Genomic DNA, 21,703 nt, shown 5'->3' with positions numbered 1-21,703 from the left:
TAAAATCATGAGGAACGTAGATGGAATGAATAGACAAGGTCTTTTCCCCAGGGTGGGAGAGTCCAAAACTAGAGGGCACAGGTTTAAGGTGAGTGGGGTAAGATTTGGAGGGGACCTATGGGGCAACCTTTTTCACGCAGAGGGTGGTGTGTGTATGGAACAAACCGCCAGAGGAAGTGGTGGAGGCTGGTACAATTATATATCTGGTTGGGTATACAAATGGGAAGCATTTAGAACGGTGTGGCTAGCAAATGGGACAAGATCAGTTTAGGATATCTGGTCGGCAAGGACAGGTTGCACTGAAGGCTCTGTTTCCGTGCCATGTAACTGTATTGACTTTGTGACTCAGTGTAACTGGTGGTGAAACTTTGGAGGATCAAACGGTGCGTCACACCTACAGAATTCCCAGTTCTGGACTTGCTCTTCCCACCATGGTGCTTATGTGGCTGGTCCCGTAGATGTCACTTCAGTACAGGTCCACGATCAGTTTTGCCCGATGACTTTCAGTGAAGTGCCTTGTCGTCACTTCACTCAACGTCGGGGAGGACCTTTCACCTGAAGATCTTTCCCTTGTTTCACATTCAAGATGTGATGATGTCCTTTCAAAAATTCTAAGTGTGGCAAGAGAGAACGAGAGAGAGCAAGACAGAGAGTGTGAGAGTATGAGAGCGAGAGAGAGAGACAGCATTTTTTTTTAAAGTTGGGAGACCGAGGACCAACACAAAAGCTGAAGCAATAGCCTAGTGGCATTAATGCTGGACTGTTAATTCAGAGAAGGATAACATTCCGGGGACCCGCGTTCAAATCCCCCTGTGACAGATGGTGGAATTTGAATTAAATTAAATATCTGGAATTAAGAATCTAATGATGACTATAAATCAGTTGTCGGGAAAAACCCATCTGGTTCACTAATGTCCTTTAGGGAAGGAAACTGCCATCCTTACCTGATCTGGCCTACATGTGATTCCAGACCCACAGCAACGTGGTTCACTCCTAACTGCCTTCGGGGCAATTAGGGATGGGCAATAAATGCTGCCTGGCCAGTGACACCCTCATCCTGTGAATGAATAAAGGAAAAAGAAATATACCGACCAGCGGAGACACTCGCTGCCTCAAAGACTGATGTGAGGCAAATATCACGTTTAATATTCCCGCCCTTCTCTGCTTTGTGGAGCCATTGAATCCTGGCCTGGTTTCTTTAGCTGAGTTAATGCATTGACTTTTGAAACTTGGCTGTGAATATTGGCATAATCCGGCCTGATGCTCCATTGCGACAGCAAAGGCACGCTGCGTGGTCAGAGGCCTTGACTTTTGAGTGAGAAATTGAACCGAGGCCCTACCTTCCTGCTCAGGTGAGCCTAAAATGGAACTAATTCATAGAGGTGGAGGAATTTATCGCTAATTCCCTGACCACTGTTTGTCCCTCGGCCAAAAATAAATCACTGAAATCAAAATACCCTAGTCAGGAACACGTTACTGTTTGTAGGATCCTGCTGTGCACACATTAGCTGAGTACATTTCCTACTTTACAACAGTGACTATGCTTCAGAAATATATCGTTGACTGGAAAATGCTTTGTGGTATATATAGTGGTAAAAGACATGAGAGAAACATAGAAAGTAGAAGCGGGGTAGGCCATTTGACCTTATGAGCCTGTGCGACCATTTTGTACGATAATGAGTGATCATCCTGTTCCGGCTTTAACCCCATACCCTCTCAAGCCCTCATGCCTAAGAACGAAACCAACTCCTTTTCGAGAATATTCCGTGTTTTGGTGCCTGTGGCAGAGAATTCCACAGGCTCACCACTCTCTGGGTGAAGACATTTCTCTTCATATCAGTCTTAAAGGGCCTACCCCATATCCTTAGACTGTGACCCCTGACTCTGTGTTCCCCAGGTCATCAGGGACATCCTTCCTGTGCTTACTGTGTCTAGGATTTTATAGGTTTCGAGTTTTTTTTTAATGCAAGGTCAAATAGCTAACCAAAATGTAATTAAGCATCCAGAGTTTGCCGGGGGTTTTGAAATAGATCATTGTAACTGGATTAAAGGAGGACGAGAGTGGAATGTTGTGACTAACATTGGGATTTTGCAGCTGGGCTGTCAATAGCCTTTATTCAGTATTGTTGGATATTACTAGTCAAGCAGGAAGTCCCCCGGACTCCGCTGATCAAATAGTTGGGGCTGAGTGATCTGTCAGTCAATGTGAAACCTCGCATCCAGCAGCTCTGAATCTCACTCCCCATTTCACTCAGTATTCAGCTGACACTGAATCATCCTGGACAGCTCGTAGCACTTTGTGACTGTAAGGGTTTCCCGGTAATTGGAGTCAAAGACCATTTAAGAATAGCTGGTGAAGAACAATTGCTTCTGACTGATTGTCAACCACTCACTTTCCAGCAGATTGTTTAAATCTGTCCGGCCTGTCAGGCAGCAAGAAAATAAAGCAGGAAATCATCTGCGCCACAGTGCTGTGTAGATTAAGCGTATTCAATAACACAATGGAAAGGACACATTATCCACTCTAGCTTTTGTGCTTTGGAGTAGTTTTCCACTAGCACAGGCAAGCAGTGGGAGTGCCATCTCTCTGTCTCTCCCGCCACGCCCACCTCTCTCTTTTGCTCTGTGTGTGAGTGGCACAAAATGGGCAATAGCAAATTGCCAGCCCCTTTGTCATCCACTTCTCGTTTCCGGGAAGATTTCAACCCCTCGTGTCCTTTAAGAAAAAGCAAAAACAAATCCAATCATACAGCTGCAAATGTGGTATCTCCCACTCTCAACTTTGGTACGGGGAAGGGAATTGTACTGTTTAGTTTGAGTAGAGCTGCTGAGTGAGTGAGTGTGTGTGTGAAGGGAGTATGTCATTACAATACAAGATCACAGAGAACCAGAAGCTGGAGTTGTAGGGCTCCAAGTAAGATATCTTCTCTAACCATCCTCTGAACGTAGCCACGTTTATTTGAGCTTCTTGCTGCTCACTCATGAGTATTGATCTCACCTGGCTACAACTGTCAGTTTCTTATTCCTATATGAGGTTCAGCTCAGAGTTTTGTCAGCCCTTGGGACATTTCCTGTTGGGTTTGGTGGCTGTTATTTCCATGTCTGTAGTGCTTTCTGGGCAGGGAGTGCTGTCAGTGTTATTAGTCAGGTGTCCTTAATGCACCTCTGGCCAATGTGCCAACCAGAGGTGGCTGTCCAGTCAAGAAAATCAAGCAGCAGGGAAGCAACTAGAGCAAGCATTCAAGTGGATTGAGGTCCAGGATATGGGGATTGGGGGCGGGGAGATGGTGGCATTGAAGGGGGTTGGGAAGAGAACAGTTTCCTGTGGTGGGTTCGGATAAATGCTCTGCAGCTCAGAGAAAACATGGGAAGCTGCTCACTGGGCCTTAACTGGGGACCATATCCAATTCGCAGTGTGAAGGCGAGGTTGTAGAGAGCTACATTTCCACCACTAGCCTGGGCTTAGATTGGCAGCTCGAGCATTCAGGGCTTGTCCAGTTCGATCAGTAGGGGCACTGAAAAGCTGCTCTTGCAGGGTGAATCTTGTGTGTCACCCACCCAAAGGCTGAATTCTTGGGCTGCCTTAAAATCAAGACACCCCAGTGCTCTGCACAGCCAGTCAGCCTGCACTGGAAATGTGGTCCCAGGGGTTTTTTGGAAAGGGGGCAGCTAACTTGTGTACAGCAGAATCCCGCACAGGGATGACTAGTCCATCTCTTTCTCCACCATCGACTTGAGGGTTGAGTTGGATTTTGTAGATGTTTCCGCAAATGACCAGGTATAATGAATTCACTTTCACCGCAAAGCCACGTTGACATTCAGAAACAAAGTTGCTGGAAAAGCTCAGCAGGTCTGGCGGCATCTGCGAAGGAAAAAAGAGTTTACATTTTGGGGCTGGTGACCCTCAGAGCTGAGGAAGGGTCACCGGACCTGAAACATTAACTCTGTTTTTACCTTCACAGATGCTGCCAGACCTGCTGAGCTTTTCCAGCAATTTTGTTTCTGTTCCTGATTTACAGCATCCACAGTTCTTTCAGTTTTTAATTTGACATTCAGAACTTTAGTCACAGAGTCAAACAGCATGGAAAGAGACCCTGCGGTCCAACCAATCTATGCCGTCCATAATCACAAACTAAACTAGCCTCCCCTGCCTACTGTTGGCCCATGTCCCTTCATGCATTTCTAATCCATGTACTTGTCCAATGTCTTTTAAACATCATAACTGTACCCAGATTCATCACTTCCTCATTCCACGTACAAACCACTCTCTGTAAAAAAAAGCCCCTCATGTTTTTTTTAAATCTGTCTTCTCTCACTTTAAAAATATGCCACCTTGTCTTGAAATTCCCCACGCTCAGGAAAGGATAACTGCTATTCACCTTATCTATACCCCTAATGATTTTATAAACCTCGATAAGGTCCCCCCTCTCCACCTCCTGCGCTCCACTGAGAAAAGTCTGAGTCTATCCAACCTCTCCTTTATAATGCATACCTGGCAACATCCTGGTAAATCTCTTCTGAACCCTCTGCAGCTTAATAATATCCTTACTATAACAGATTGACCAGAACTGCACACAGTTCTCCAGAAGAGGCCTCTCCACCATGCTGTACAACCTAAACATGACGTCACAATTCCTATTATTGTAACGTTGGGAGCACAGAAAGCTCCAGCAAACAGCAGTGAAGAAATGACCAAATAATGGAAATGTTGATGAAAGGGATAAAGATTGACTCGCATACCATGTAGAACTCCTCCATCCTTTTTTACAGAAGTGTCATAGGATTTCTTTTCGTTCCATTTGAGAGGAAAGATATCTCATCTAATATATGGCATCACTGACAGTGGAGCTGAACTCGTACCACACTGGCATTGACTTAGGTGATGTGCTGAAGGCCCATGGAGAGGGACTTAAACCCAACAAGCTTCTGACTGAGCCTCAAGTGCTGAGACCCCCTGATGACAGCTACGCTCAGCAATATCCACTTACCAGGAAGACCAGAGCCAGACACACTGCCCTTGGCCTAATGCTTTCCAATTTTACATCTACAACACTACCCTAACCCAGGCATTTTGACAATGAAACGTTGCAGTGACAGTATAAACTGGTCACAGCTAAAACCACACACATGGCTCATTCTGACCATCAAGCTTGAATCCTGGTGGCCCCCAGTTGTCAGGTTACCAGTATTCCTCAAAAGGAGGGAAAAGCATGCCTTTCTTCCCAATAATATTCACAACACATGAAGCTCAGGCAGTGGCCATTTCCAAAAAGACAGAATTGAACCATGACATTCAGCAGTGTTACTGTCACTGAATCCTGCATCGTCAACATCCTGGGGGTTACCATTGACCAGAAACTCAACTGGACCGTGCCACATAAACATAGTGGCTACAAGAGCAGGTCAGAGGCGAGGAACGCTGCGGGGAGTAACTCACCTCCTGACTCCCCAAAATCATGTACAAGGCACAAGTCAGGACTGTGATGGAATGCTCCCCACTCGCCTGGATGAGTGCAGCTCCATCAGCACCCAAGCTAGACACCATTCAGAGCAAAGCAACCCATCCACCACCTGCAACATTCATTCCCTCTGTCAATGACACAGTGCCAGTGTGTACCATCTACAGGGGGCACCACAGTGACTCACCAAGGTGCCTCCAACTACAACTTCCAAGACTGCAACCTCTACCACCTGGAGGGATGAAAGCAGCAAACGCATGGGACCCCCACCAAAGGCTAGTTCCCCTCCAAGCCACAGAATGTTCTGACTTGGAAGTATATTGCAATTCCTTTTTTTTGATACTGGAACTGCCTTCCAGAGGACATTGTGGGTCCACCTACTCCAAAACCGACTGCAGCAGTTCAAGAGAACCATCTCAAGGGCAACCTAATCACTCCTAATGAAAGTTCTATCAGGGTCAAGGGATGTTAAGTGAAAGCCTTGTCTTGAATGGGTTAAAATAAAAGTTCTGAACTACAATTTTTGAATGTTGAGAGCACATTTGAGCCATTTAAATACTTTGCATATGTAGCCTCTGTTGGAAACACAGGAGTCGGTTTGTACACCAGTGAAAACAGTGATGAGACAAGGTGTTTTGGAGATGGTGGCTAAGAAAGAAATACTGGCCAGTGCACAGGAGACAACTTTGCCTTCTTGAAATAGTGTTGGCAGGATCACTTAGACAAGCCTGAGAGGGCAGATGAGCACTCAGTTTAACAATTCAAATGGGAAGATGGTACCTCCAATAACACAATACTCTCCATGTTGCACAGAATTCCGACTGTATTCCATGCCTTTGAAGCAGGGGTGGGGGAGACAATAGTCCACCTGGTCTCAGAGGAATAAATTCCATTCATTTCCCTTCACCAAAAGCTAAAAAGGAAATAATGGCTTATATTGAACAAATCAGTTAGTACTGTAAGGGCTAGTCCATCTTTAACAAAGACTGTTCACTTGCAAAGTTAACTTTCTTCCAGTGCGTACATGCCCAGTGAACATTCCCAACATTTTCTGTTTTGCATTTGCTGGTTGACTATAGGGCTTCAATTTCATCAGTGATTACAACCGTGTTTAAAAACTGCTTGGTGTTCCACCCCTGGCCGAGAATAGGAGAGGTGATGGCCTCGTGGTATTATTGCCAGGGCTGTTAACCCAGAGACTGGGCCATCATTTATTGCTATCCATAATTGCCCGGAGGGCTGGAAGAAGTCAAACCGTATTGCTGCGGGGCTGGAGTCACATACAGGCAAAGGCAGCAGATTTGCTTCTCTAAAAGGTGCAAGTGAACCAGATGGTTTCAAGATCATCATTAGGTTTTTAATTCCGGATTTGTCTTTTCACCGGATTCATCTGCCATGACAATGTTCAAACCCAGGTCGCTGGTGGAATTTGAATTCAATAAAATATCTAGAATTAAGAGTCTAATGATGACCATGAATCCACTGCAGATTGTTGGAAAAACCCATCTGGTTCACTAATACCCTTTACGGAAGGAAACTGCCACCCTTATCTGGTCTGGCTTACATGTGACTCCAGACCACACAGCAGTGTAGTTTGCTCTTAACTGCCCCTCTGGCATTTGGGGACGGGCAATAAATGCTGGCCTCATCCTGTGAGTGAATAAATGAAAAAACAAATCTTGACAGAAAGGAAAGCGATGATAATACTGAGAGGGGCCAGCAGTATGTGCTGTCATATTTATGGAAATGCTGCTCAGTCCCAGCTGAGTCAAGCTCCAACCTAATCACTTCTAATGAAAGCTCTATCAGCTGGCAAGGGACATTCAAAAAGGGTTTTTATTATTATTCATTGAGCTAATTTCAGATACAGATATGATGGGAATGCTGTCAGCACGAGGTTGCAGCTCGGTGCGTTGTGAAATTCATTTGATGTTATGCTAATGGTGCGTCGCTAATACAGTCAATCAGTTCACCATTACCTACCTCTGCAAATATTTTGCATTGAGCCTAATGCTCCAAACGTGTAAATTTGTGTTCAGTTATTGCAGAATAAATGACCTAACCCAGCCAAAAGCAATGACAAATTCACACTATTCAGTACCGTGTTTGGCTGGGGGAGAGGAGGAAGAGCTGCTGAGTCAAATCTGGATCATTGTGTACCCTCGTATGCTTTGCCCCATTAACCATTAACCTTGGGATGTGTAAATAGCAGCAGGCAAACACAGGCCTCTAGTGGATTGGAGACTCCCTGCATAGAATGAGCTTGGTGGTACCAGGAGAGGAACTGGAATGATCAACAAAAAATAATGTATAAAATGATAAAATGAAATATAAAATCATGAGGGGCATAGATAAGGCGAATGGCATGTGTCTTTTCCCTAGGGTGGGGGCTGTCAAGACTGGGGGGCATATTTTTAAGGAGAGACGGGTCACCTGCCATAATGTCTGAGCTGATGGACGGCTCAGTGTTAGCACTGCTGCCCCACAGCAGCCAGGGATCTGGGCTCGATTCCACCCTCAGGCAGAGGTCTGTGTTGGAGTTTGCATGTTCTCCACATGTCTCGGTAGGTTCCCTCCAGGTGCTGTGGTTTCCTTTCCAAATGAGGCAATTTAGAGATGAGGTACTATGAGACAATTTAACATGGTCAACCACCTTGCCTGGATCTCTCCAAAAATGTGCAGGTAAGGTGCATTGACCATATTAAATTGCCTCATAGTGTACAGGAATATGCAGCTGAGGTGGGTTAGCCATGGGAAATGCAGGGATAGGCTAGGGTGTGGGTTTAGGAGGGATGCTTTTCAGATGTTTGGTGCAATTGAATGGCTTGCTTCCATACTGCAGGGATTCTATGGCTTGATGTTAAACTGTGCTTCAGGACACTGTTGTAAAGTGACTTGTGACATTTAAATTCATTGAAGTCGCTACATAAATAAAGATTGGGGCTGATGTTGGAACCCCGGCAGTTACAGTATTGCATGTCCCTTGAAAGTACAAAGCCAGTCATTAAATGACTTGAGTCCTTCAAGGTGCTATAGGGGCCGTCTAAGTCGCCCAGGGTGGAAGGTTAGGTCTACAATATTGTCATATTCCTGCAAGATAAAAACTGAAAGTGCTGGAGAAACCTAGCAGGTTTGGAAGCACCTATGGAGGAAGAAACTGAGTTAACATTTATAGGTCCAGTATGATGTTTCTTTAGAACTACTTCTAACCTTCCCTTGTCTTTTCCTTTCGCTCCTCTTCATTTTCTTTCCGCTGCCCAGTTGTTTGTTTATATTTACCGTCTTGGAATGAAGCTTCCCCTTTTTCCCTTTGGGTTGATTGGCTGCAGTTTCTTGCTGATTTGCTCAGCACAGATTCTGTTCCCGGGTCTCGTCCAACTGGCTCCAGACTGCTCATTCTACCTGCTGCCTTCTGGACATTTTTTTCATCATCAGCCTGACAGATAATAGACATGGTGTGAAATGGATAAATTCAGATCCCTGCTGTGCGTGCAAATTCACTTGTTATCACTGCTTTATCTCTAAATGCCAGCAAGCAAATTATTCTGTAAGTGGAAACGAAATGAACCCTACATAACCATTCACCTGGGCCATCTCCAGCACATCCCTCACCTTCCTGGACCTCTCAGTCTCCATCTCAGGCAACCAGCTTGTAACTGATGTCCATTTCAAGCCCACCGACTCCCACAGCTACCTAGAATACACCTCCTCCCACCCACCCTCCTGCAAAAATTCCATCCCCTATTCCCAATTCCTCCGCCTCCGCCGCATCTGCTCCCACGATAAGACATTCCACTCCCGCACATCCCAGATGTCCAAGTTCTTTAAGGACCGCAACTTTCCCCCCACGGTGATTGAGAACGCCCTTGACTGCGTCTCCCGCATCTCCCGCGACACATCCCTCACACCCCGCCCCCGCCACAACCGCCCCAAGAGGATCCCCCTCGTTCTCACACACCACCCTACCAACCTCCGGATACAACGCATTATCCTCCGACACTTCCGCCATTTACAATCCGACCCCACCACCCAAGACATTTTTCCATCCCCTCCCCTGTCTGCTTTCCGGAGAGACCACTCTCTCCGTGACTCCCTTGTTCGCTCCACACTGCCCTCCAACCCCACCATACCCGGCACATTCCCCTGCAACCGCAGGAAATGCTACACTTGTCCCCACACCTCCTCCCTCACCCCCATCCCAGGCCCCAAGATGACATTCCACATTAAGCAGAGGTTCACCTGCACATCTGCCAATGTGGCATACTGCATCCACTGTACCCGGTGCGGCTTCCTCTACATTGGGGAAACCAAGCGGAGGCTTGGGGACCGCTTTGCAGAACACCTCCGCTCAGTTCGTAACAAACAACTGCACCTCCCAGTCGCAAACCATTTCCACTCCCCCTCCCATTCTCTTGATGACATGTCCATCATGGGCCTCCTGCACTGCCACAATGATGCCACCCGAAGGTTGCAGGAACAGCAACTCATATTCCGCCTGGGAACCCTGCAGCCATATGGTATCAATGTGGACTTCACCAGTTTCAAAATCTCCCCTTCCCCCACTGCATCCCTAAACCAGCCCAGTTCATCCCCTCCCCCCACTGCACCACACAACCAGCCCAGCTCTTCCCCCCCACCCACTGCATCCCAAAACCAGTCCAACCTGTCTCTGCCTCCCTAACCGGTTCTTCCTCTCACCCATCCCTTCCTCCCACCCCAAGCCGCACCCCCAGCTACCTACTAACCTCATCCCACCTCCTTGACCTGTCCGTCTTCCCTGGACTGACCTATCCCCTCCCTACCTCCCCACCTACACCCTCTCCACCTATCTTCTTTACTCTCCATCTTCGGTCCGCCTCCCCCTCTCTCCCTATTTATTCCAGTTCCCTCCCCCCATCCCCCTCTCTGATGAAGGGTCTAGGCCCGAAACGTCAGCTTTTGTGCTCCTGAGATGCTGCTTGGCCTGCTGTGTTCATCCAGCCTCACATTTTATTATCTTGGAATCTCCAGCATCTGCAGTTCCCTTTATCTCTGATAACCAAAGAGCTGCATGTTTCCATTAGAGATAGAGAAAGAGAGAGAAGGTGTGTTTAGATCTAACTAGCCCTGATAAAGTTGCTATAGCCACCAATATTTATCTGACAAGCAACATCATTGAAACATTATTAGCTGGTCATTTTCTCATTGCCGTTGATCAGACCACAGGTTGGCTGCTGTGTTTCAGATCAACTACAGCCATGGCGCCTTGGACATACTGAATTGGCTGGAAAGCACTTTGGGATGTTGTGATATCGTCAAAGATCCAATAACAAAACATGCATTTATTTCTAATGGGAGTGTTGGGTGTCTCAGTGTTAGCACTGCTGCCTCACAGCACCAGGGACCTGAGCTCGATTCCACCCTCGGGCAACTTTCTGGGTGGGGTTTGCGCATTCTCCCTGTGCCAACATGGGTTTCGTCCCATATTCCAAACCTGTGCAGGTCAGGTGGATTGGCCATGCTAAATTTCCCATCGTGACCAGGGATGTGCAGGCTCGGTGGATTAGCCATTGGAAATGCTGGGTTACCGGGATAGAGTAGGGGCTAGGTCTGGTCAGGATGCTGTTCAGGAGGTGTGTGGTGTGGATTTGATGGGCTGAATGGTCTTTTTTTCCGTAACTGCAGGAGTTCCGTGACGAGTTAGCCCCTTGTCTACAGAGACTGGAATTAGCACCTGGTACACTGGGATTCTCATTCACAACCTCGCTTTTATAGAAAAAGACACAAGTGACTCGACAATTCAGTTTTTCAGCTCTCCCTGTTGCTGGGGCAGTGATGACTTTGCATGTTTTGTAGTTCAAATGTAATTTAAACATTGTAACACATACGACCCACTCTCTGTAAAATAAAAGTGGCCTCTCATGTCTTTTTTTGAGTCTTTCTCCTCTTACCTTAAACATACAACCCGTAGTTTTTAACTCACCTTTGCTAGGGAAAAGACCCTTTCTATTCACCTTATCCATGTCCCCCATGATCTATAAACCACGATAATGTCACTCGTCAACTTCCTGTGCTTCAGGGAAGCAAGTAGACAAGGTCTGTCGATAAGGTCTGAGGGAAATATATCACAGGACTGCAGCACAACAGGTAAATTATGAGGGCAGTGGGTATGTTATGACCTGTACTGCCCAATGTATTGAAGGTTCTAAGTAATCTTCCTGGAATCTCTGGGCAGAACCTAATGGGGGCTTAAGCAATGTGGGTGATAGTGAGGTGAGTGGCAGAATTGGGTGACATGTACAGTAACAAGGACCACACTGAAGTAGTGAGATTGTCACGCGGCTGCGGTGATCTGCCAATTGATGGGGATTTAGTGTTTCTCACTTGGAAAGAAAACACGAGAGTGTCAGTCCCACTCCCTCGCTGCCAGAGCCGTTTCAGTTCCTTCGAGAATCCAGTATTTTCTTTTGAAATCGTTAATTGTCTCATGGGCAGTGAGAATACCTCACATTTTCCTTCCGTCTCTGGCCCGAAATCTTCGTACGTCTGTGTCCGATGGTCCTCGCACCAACACCTGATGGGAAGTGTTTCCCCCTTCCACCTCATCTGAATGTTCTAGACGCCTCTATCAGATCCCTCCTTCACTCCTCTTCGTTCCAAGCATCTCCAACCTCACCAGAAAGCTAAACCAACACCCAGACCCTGAGGCCATCAGCTGATACTGTGCCCCTTTCCTCCAGTAGAGGCTGCTTTCCTCCAACCCGTCAATTAACCCCTTTCTCATCAAAGTTCACAACTGGCACTGGGGCATGGTTCTGCCAAGTTCCAAGTGAATGGCGCGCCAGGTTGAGTGTCTCCTCCCATTCTCACAGGCTGAGTGCAACGTTCACTTGTCAGTGGGTCCAACAACCAGAGTGGCAGAGAGAATGCCGTAGTGGATGGGCCTGCTGAGTAGTCGCCCAACCCCACCCTCCTGTACTGATGTCAGCTTGAGGCGACGGAACACACAAGTACTGGCAGAGGGATCCTGCTTGGAAAAGCTAACAAAGCCTCACGGTGAACAGCTCAAGTGCCGTTCTCAATGGAAATGTCTAGAACTGTTTACAGTGCCGGAGCTTCACACTCTGGTCTAGGTTCACAAACATGAGCTAAGGAAGCATCGAAACATAGACAATAGGTGCAGGAGTAGGCCATTCGGCCCTTCGATCTTGCACCATCATTCAATACAATCATGGCTGATCATGCTGTCTCAGTATCCCATTCCTGCTTTCTCCCTATACCCCTGATGCCTTTAGCTGCAAGGGCCACGTCTGGCTCCCTCTTCAATGTATCTAACAAACTGGCCCCAACAGCTTTCTGTGGGAGAGAATCCCACAGATTCGCAACTCTCTGGGTGAAGAAATTCTTCCTCAGCTCAGTTCTGAATGGCTCACCCCTTATTCTTAGTCTGTGACCCCTAGTTCTGGACTTGCCCAGCATTGGGAACATTCTTCCCACATCTAGCCTGTCCACTCCCATCAGGATTTTATATGTTTCTATGAGATCACCGCTCATTCTTCTAAATTCCAGCGAGTACAAGCCCAGTGAATCCAGTCTTTCCTCATTTGTCAGTCCTGCCATCCCGGGAATCAGTCTGGTGAACCTTCACTGGACTCCATCAATAGCAAGAATGTCCTTCCTCAGACCGGGAGACCTGAACTGGTCACAATACTCAAGGTGTGGCCTCACCAAGGCCCTGTATAACTGCAGCAAGACAGCCTTACCCCGATACTCAAATCGTCTCTCTATGGAGGCCACCATGCCATTAGCTTTCCTCACTACCTGCTGCATCTCTACATGCCAACCTTCAGCGAATGGTCCACCAATGAGATAAATGTTTTGCCAGATCCCCTGATGTTTGTTTTGTAAAATTAAGACAATATTGGCACCATTTCCAATTTGGAAAATATACCTGACACTGCACTCTGTTAAATATACGAGAAGTGAATGTTGGAAGGGATTCATTATGTGATAACCTTAGCATATACAGAGAGTGAAATATTGTCACGACTGCATAAGAATCCAGGCACTTTGTGAATAAATCTAAAACTGAGTAAAAGTTGGGCTTCAGGCCTCCACCCTCACCACCTGGCTGCCAGAATTTGAAGAACTCTTGTTGTCTGGTCACTTTGGACCTGAGCAGGAGCAGAAGGCATTTCATCAGAGACGGTATCCGAAAGAGCGCTCCTTCGATGTCCTGCACGGTCCTCGGGCCCTGGCTGTTCCCGATTACCTGCTGCCCCACTGCCTGAGTTTCAGGGCTCGCAACGCCCCAGGCACCCAACCCGAATCGAGATGAATAACCCCTGCTGGCACTGGGACATTAGAGTTGTTTAAGATGCTGTCAGCACTCGCGTAGCTATAAACTGAATGGCTTCTCTTTTTTTTCCTGCAGAACTGGCTATGACTTTGACTATGACTATTACAGAGATGGATTCTATGACAGGTATGTTGCCCGCGTCTAATTTGATCTTTTTAGCCATTTGCCATTGCGGGATTGCTTTCGCTTTATGATGCGACAGGGACAGTTATTCCCAGCGCCTCATGGCTCAAAGAGAGTCTCCTCACAGGTAACGGGAAGTCTGGCCTCTCTCAAATCTAATGAACTACCCTATAGCGTTCCTTTTTTTTTATCTCCCTCACACACCCCACCCCCTTGACTTTTATCCTGCAAGAAAGCTCGTAAGGGAAAGGAAATTGGTGTAAAGTTGTAGCGCTGAACACAACCCAGCCTGGTCTAGGTCCGAAACATCAGCTTTCGTGCTCCTGAGATGCTGCTTGGCCTGCTGTGTTCATCCAGCTCCACACTTTGTTATCTTGGATTCTCCAGCATCTGCAGTTCCCATTATCTCTGACCTTCCGAAAAGCCCTGGATTTGTCTTTACATCTGAAAGAAAAAGAGCTGGTTGTAGCTCGGATGTCAATGCGGCCGCACCAAGGCTGCCCCCCTCAGTTCACAGATTAAACAGTGAGGACCACGTCGTCGAGTGCATTTATATAGTGCCTTTTGCGTGGGACAGTGTGCGGCGGTGCTGCAGAGGGGCCCGGTGGTCAGGGAAACTCCGATAGTGGGAGAGGCGGGTCAAGGTGGAGGATTTGACAGAAGATAAAGAAAGAAAACAGCAAAAGGTTGGAGAAGTTTATGTAAACAATTGTGGAGCTTCAGGCCTAGATACTTAAAGGCACAACTGTTAATCGGATTTAAAAAAGTATATCTGGAGTATTGCAGTTCTGGAGTCATAGGAGGGATGTGATTATGCAACAGAGGAGAATGATGTTGCCCAGCATGAGACGTTTTAATGATCAAAGGAGAGGATGGACAGACTGGGCTTGTTTTCCTTGAAGCAGAAGAGTTGTTGTGGGGCTGGGGGTTGGCCGGCAAATGATTAACATGAATAAAATTAAGCGGATCAAGCAGAAGAAAGTTTGCCCCCTTGACACTGACACTAGTACTGGGGACGGAGGGAGCTGTTCCAATGGGATGGGCTTCACCTGAAACCGACTGGGACCAGAGTCCAGTTGAATCACTTAACTGGGGCTGCAGGTAGGGTTTTCAATTAAACAGTGGGGAGGTGGGTTCAGTTGCATAGAAGTTATGGAAAAAGTTAAAGGTGAAGAGGGCTCAGCAGAGGTTATTGAAGTTTCCAGAACAAGTAAACGGACAGAGAGTTAGTTCCAAGATGTGGAGTAGCAGGGCTAGTTGCAGGCTCCTGCCTGGGGTTCATCCACTTTCACCTGTTTCTTCCTTTTGTTTCCTTTCACTTCTGCACTTTTTCTCTTCTTGTTTTCTTTGGCAGGTTAGTCAGCTAGTTCAGGATTCTCTTAAGGTTAACGTGCAGGTTCGTTTGGCATTTAGGAAGGTAAATGCAATGTTAGCATTCATCGCAAGAGGGTTAGAATACTAGAGTAGAGATGCACTGCTGAGGCTGTACAAGGCTCTGGTCAGACTGCATTGGGAATATTGTGAGCAGTTTTGGTCCCCATATCTAAGGCAGGATGTGCTGGTGTTAGAGGGGATCCAGAGGAGGTTTACAAGAATGATCCTGAGGATGAAGGGCCTGTCATATGAGGAGCAGTTGAGTACCCTGAGCCTATACTAGCTGGAGTTTGGAAGGATGTGGCGGAGCATCATTGATTCATGCAGAATACTGAGAGGCCTGGATAGAGTGGACGTGGAGAAGATGTTCCCACTGGTGGGAGAGACTAGGACCCGAGGGCACAGCGTCAGATTGAAGGCGTGACCCTTTAGGACTGAGATGAGGAGGAATTTCTTCGGCCACAGGGTGGTGAATCTGTGGAACTCATTGCTGCTGAGGGCTGTGGAGGCCAAGTGATTGAGTCTATTTAAGACAGAGATGCGCAGGCTCCTGATTAGTAAGGGGGGACCAGGGGTTACAGGGAGAAGACAGGAGAATGGGGTTGAGAAACATATCAGCCATGGTTGAATAGCAGACCAGAGTTGATGGGCCTAATGGCCTAATTCTGCTGCTATATCTTATGATCTGATGAAGGGGTCAATGACCATGGGGCATAGATTTAAGGCAAGAGGCAGGAGGTTTAGAGGGAATGTGAGGAAGCTGGGAATTTGGAACTCACTGCCTGTGAGACCAGTAGAGGCAGAAGTCCTCACAACATGGAAGAAATATTTCGATGTGCTCTTCTGATCCCAGGGCATACAAGGCCAAGTATTGGAAAATGGAATTAGAAAAGTTGGATGGGTTTTTTTTTCGAATGGCGCAGACTTAATGAGCTGAAGAGACTTTTTTCTGTGCTGTAAGCCCCTGTGGCTCACTGAAGAGAATGGAGGATGGGAAAGAAGCCAAAATTGGTGGGATGCAGAGATCTAGTAGGGCTTGAGGAGGTTCCACAGATAGATATAGGCAAGGCAATGGAGAGTAAGTTAAAAGGCATCTGATTTATTTAAACTATTCTCCCTGGCCTTGCCCATAACCATCTGTGTAACATCTTCGAGCCCTACTGGATCTTTGCATGAGCAGGAGTAGACCAGGAACTCATCATGCCGCTGAAGGATATTCACAGAGCCTGCTGAGATAAGGAACACATTCATTTTGTTTAAGCAACATCTCGCCATGGATTTCCATCGAGAGAAGAAGCAAGATCGTGTGACATTGCATCACTTTCTGTGATGATATACACTGTTTCCTCAGCATATGACAATAAATCATAACCCTTTATACTACACACATAGGCGTGACTAAACAGTCCCATTGCAAAAAAAAGGGAGTATTACCAGAATGTCACAAATTACACAATCCTGTAAAATAGACCTTTGTTCACATGAAAACGCAATGGAACAAAAGCCATTTAGCCTCCCTGCTGTTGAATCTGAGAGAAGAAGCATAATTCTGAACAGTGGGTTTATTCAGAGGTGAGAAAGGACAAGCTGTGCTGAAGAGTGAGGCAATGACCCCGTATGATCTTAGTGGATAAAATCATCCCAACACCGTTGACAAAGGTGCGAGGGAAAACCTATGCCAAGCCAAAGGAGTTGAGCTGAGGGGGATTTCTAATGCATAAGAGGCATTCCAGGAGCATTCTAAAGGAGGTGAGGCAGAGAGCTTTACAATGCAAAAGGCAGGGGCTGAGATCGCAGATTCCTGGAGGTCAGCTGAAGGGATGGGCTTATGCAGTCAAAGAAACTGAGCTCAGGTGGGAGCGGAGACATGCTGGGACATTTTAGAGAGGTACAGGCTTCAAAGATGCTGAGGTTTTTTTTGTTTTGAATTTGAGTTATCGCTGAGTGGTTTCTGGTGGTTGCAGAAGCACTGTAGATTAATGCGTGTGCGAAGTGATGCTGATGTAAGATGTTGGGGGAGTTAATGATGCCAACATTTCATAATGAGTTGGAGTTAATAGAAGACCATCTGGAAAAGTGTTGGACCAATAATTCCAAAGGTCGTCCTTTCCATAGGTCACTACTAGTCCCTGTTTGCTAGTCAGCCCACAAGGAGTCCTTCAGGTAAATGAGGCCCTGGCTTTAAGACAGATGGAGCTTCTTGGTCTACTATGTATGCTGAACCTTCCTGTTGAGAATGGGGATCCTGTGAAGCAGAGGGTTGAAGAAATGCCCTGTATATTGCGGAGGGAATGCAGAAGTATGACACAGTGTGCAATGCAGCATTTAATATTGGTTTGGCAACAGAAATAAGGTCGGAACACTTTGATGCGATCTGTGTCGCTCAATTTTCAAATTATTGCTGTTCGGTTTGGACTGTGGTGTAATGATAAGCTGCACTGCACCACCTTGAAGTTTCAAATCAGTTGCCTGCTCTTTTTGTCTGAAGTCAGAATGAAAGAAGTCATTTCTGCAAGTTTATCAGGATTAAAGTCTGTCCATCTGTCCAGAAAGCAACATTTGATACTACAGTCACGCAAGATTCAAGTTGGATAGCTGGTCTGTGATGATTAGCTCAATGCTGATGTGCCGTTACATTCCAGTGCAGATTTAGTAAATGTCAGATTCCTTTACATAGTCCATGAATTATCCCATCCCCATTGATTCAACTAATTTCAGGCCCAAACTGTGATTCCCTTTGGATTCTGTACTCCAAATCATTTCAAAATGACTGAGCAAGTTACTGTTCACACCCCATTGCAGACCATGCAATACAAACATTTCTTCATTTGAACATCCTGTCCTTCATAGAAGACAGCAAGAAATTACAATCCTGCAGCTGCTCCCCCTCCTCTTTTGAGCACTTTCTTCAGGGCAAAGACGTACTGATTCCATTGCCCTTTGATGTTGTACATATGAACATACAAGAGCAGGCCATTCAGCCCCTCGACCTGCTCCGCTGTTCAGTAAGTTTATGGCCAATCTGCTGCTAATCCCAAATCCACATTCTGACTGACCCCGAAAAACTTTTCACCTCCTTGCTCAACAAAAATCTACACACCTCTGCCTTAAAAAGTATTTAAGGATTCTGTGTCCACTGTCTTTTCAGGAAGACTCTCAAAAACTCATAACATTCTGAGAGAAAAAAGTGACCCCTCACCTCTCTCTTTCAGTTGGTGATGCCCAGGTTTTGAAAGTGTGACCCTGGTATGACCAGCTTCTGATGCACTATTCGCTCATCACCTTTTACTGTGCCTGTTATGGCTCAAAATATTTGCTTTGGACACGGTTGAAAGACTGAATCTACAATTCTGTTTCCCATATAATGCTTTTCAGAGCTCAATATGTGCAAACGTCTGAGCAACATGGTGTCCCAGTGGCTAGAACTGCTGCCTCATGGTACTAGGGACCCAGGTTTGATTCCAGCCTCGGGTGACTGTGTGGAGTTTACTTATTCTCCCCGTGTCTGTGTGGGTTTCTTCCCACAGTCCAAAGATGTGGGTGGTTGGCCATGCTAAGTTGCCCATAGTGTCCAGCGATCGGCAGCCTAGGTGGGTTAGCCATGGAAAATGCAAGGTTTACGGGGATAGGGTTGGGTTTGGGCGTGATACTGTTTGGAGGGTTGGTGTGTACTCGATGGGCTGAATGGCCTGTTTCTAAGATTAGGGTAATCCCCAAGAGGGATCACACCATAGAACATGGAACATAGAACATAGAACATTACAGCACAGTACAGACCCTTCAGCCCTCGATATTGTGCCAACCTGTCATACCAATCTCAAGCCCATCTAACCTACACTATTCCATGTACGTCCATATGCTTATCCAATGACGACTTAAATGTACCTAAAGTTGGCGAATCTACTACCGTTGCAGGCAAAGCATTCCGTTCCCTTACTACTCTCTGAGTAAAGATGCTACGGCGCAGAAGTGGGCTACTTGACCAACCAGGGCATGTACTTATGCACCACTTGAGCTGCCTCCCATCCTTTCGCATCTAACCTTATCAGTATAATTCATTATTCGCTTCTCCCACATGTGCTTACCCACTGCTGCTCCTGACAAAAGATTGGCTGACATGGTTCACTAAACCCTTGTGCCATCTGCACACGTCCAGTCTAACTCATCCAGAACCTCTCTATGAAGTTTGTCACTCAATTACTCCTAAATCAACCTGGTTTTCTGCTGCCATCCACTTCGCCAAGTGGGAGAGATCTCTGAAGCACTTCATGCTCCTAGCTTCATCTCCACCATTCACCGTGAGATAGCAGCTTCCACATTCTAGTTGTTTCCTGGGAAAAGAGGTTTAGCCTAAGGTCCCTGTTTTAATTAATTGGTTACTATCTTACTTTGATGGTTTCTGGTTCAGCTCTTCCTCTCAAGCAGAGACGCTTTCTTTGTAACGACCCGACCAAAGCTTTATATGTTCTTAATGACCTCCATCAGGTTGCATCCAATGAGCCCACAAACCCCTCCCCCAAATCCACTGGCACTTCTTTAGAGCCAGTGACTAAAGATCAGTGGACTCGAAACGTTAGCTCTGTTTCTCTCTCCACAGACACGGCCAGAGTTATTGAGTTTATCCAGCAGGTTTGGTTTTTATATCCAGATTTCCAGCACTGTTTTGGTTTTGTGACAGTCGGACAGACCCTGGTTAGAGTATATTCAGTGCAAGTTTACCAGACCATCCTGACTTCTCACTTCTATCCTTCATAAAATTAAACCCTCAGGTTTTGCCTGACTTTGGTTATGGCCACATTAGTCTGTACAATATCTTTTTGCGATTTGTGCTTGCGTTCATTTCCTATCTATGGATTCTGCTTATTTTCTAAGTTCTAAATGTGATATCTTTTGCTGTAATCAAAATGTAATAGTTGATGCTTATGTTGGAATTTATTTTTTTAATTATATTGCCGCTCTGCAAATTTGTTCTTGAGAAATGATATGGACTATCACCCATTTTGTCAAATGTCAAAGAGAATCATTAAGATTATTGCGTTCATGCATCATGCACCTAATTCTATCAGATAACAAGGTTGGCTCAATCCACTTAGAGTCATAGAGTTCTACAGCATGAGACAGGCCCTTCGGCCCAAACTGTCTGTACTGACCAAAATGTCCATCCATTTTCCTGCGCTTGGCCCATATCCTTCTAATCTTTTCCTATCCACATATTCATCCAAATGCCTTTTAAATGTTGTTAATGTACCCCCCACTACCACTTGCACAGGCAACTGGTTCCATATGTGTACCACCCTCTGTGTAAAAACATTGCCCCTCAGGCTCCCATGTTTTCTTTCCTTTTTTACCTCAAACTGATGCCCTCTAGTCCTCGATTCCCCAGTTACCATTATCTCCAGTTACCATTTCATGGCCCACTTCCCCAGCTAATCAAGATCCTGCTGCAATTTCTGATAACCTTCCTCACCGTTCACGATACCACCTGTTTTAGTGTCATCTGTAAACTTACTAATCATGCCTCTTACATTCTCATCCAAATCGTTGATATAGATCACAAACAGCAACGGGCCCAGCATCAACCCCTGAGGCACACCACTAGTCATAGGCCTCCAGTCCGTCAAGCATCCCTCCACTGTTACCCTCTGCTTCCTACCATCAAGCTAATTGTGTATCCAGTTTGCCACCTCTCCCTGGATTCCACGCCTTCCAGAGTGGCCTACTATATCGAGCCTTATCAAAGGCCTTGCTAAAATCCATGTAGACCACATCTAATGCCCTGGCCTTATCAACCTTCCTTGTATACCAGTCACTGAAAGTAAGCATCAAGGTGCAGCAGATACTGAAGCTGTGAGTGATACCTTTAGCTTTCATAGCAAGAGGATTCAAGTACAGGAGCAGCGACGCCTTGCTGCAAGTGTACAGAGCCTTAGCAAGACCACACCTGGAGTATTGTGTGGAGTTTGGGTCTCCTTATCTGAGGAAGGATGTTCTGTCTATGGGAGGGTTTAACAAAGGTTTACCAGACTGATCCCGGGGATGGCAGCATTGACGAATGCAGAGAGGTAGGAATATATTCACTGGAGTTGAAGAAAATTTGGGCGAATCTCGTGGAAGCCTATAAAATTCTAACAGGAAAAGGCAGGGTAAACACGGAGAGGCTGTTCCCAATGACTGGGCAGTCCGGAACCAGGGGTCACAGTCTAAGGAAATAGGGTAGGCCATTTAGGACTGAGATGAGAAATTTCTTCACCCAGAGAGTGGTGAGCGTGTGGACTTCAGTTCCACGAAAAGGTTTGCGGGCACAACACTGAATGTGTTTAAGAAGGAGTTAGATATAGTACTGAGGCCTAAAGGGATGTGAGGGCAGGGGACTGAGTTTGATGATCAGCCATGATCATATTGAATGGTG

General features: G+C 46.3%; 1 protein-coding gene across 10 annotated transcripts in view; it reads left to right on the top strand.

Annotated features, from left to right (window-relative positions):
* The window catches only part of LOC125459689 (RNA-binding Raly-like protein), a 1,242,755-nt gene that overhangs the window by 1,129,887 nt on the left and 91,165 nt on the right, over positions 1-21,703 (top strand). For all 10 annotated transcript variants that reach the window (XM_059651584.1, XM_059651585.1, XM_048546398.2 and 7 more), the window contains one exon: positions 13,873-13,923. In XM_059651584.1, coding sequence (XP_059507567.1) covers positions 13,873-13,923 — 51 coding nt within the window. The remainder of the gene's footprint in view (positions 1-13,872; positions 13,924-21,703) is intronic.

The sequence above is a fragment of the Stegostoma tigrinum genome, chromosome 16 (assembly GCF_030684315.1).
Source record: "Stegostoma tigrinum isolate sSteTig4 chromosome 16, sSteTig4.hap1, whole genome shotgun sequence".
In the NCBI taxonomy this organism is placed as follows: domain Eukaryota; kingdom Metazoa; phylum Chordata; class Chondrichthyes; order Orectolobiformes; family Stegostomatidae; genus Stegostoma; species Stegostoma tigrinum.
Note: the sequence above shows the minus strand (reverse complement) of the source record. Positions and strands in the feature narration are given on the sequence as shown.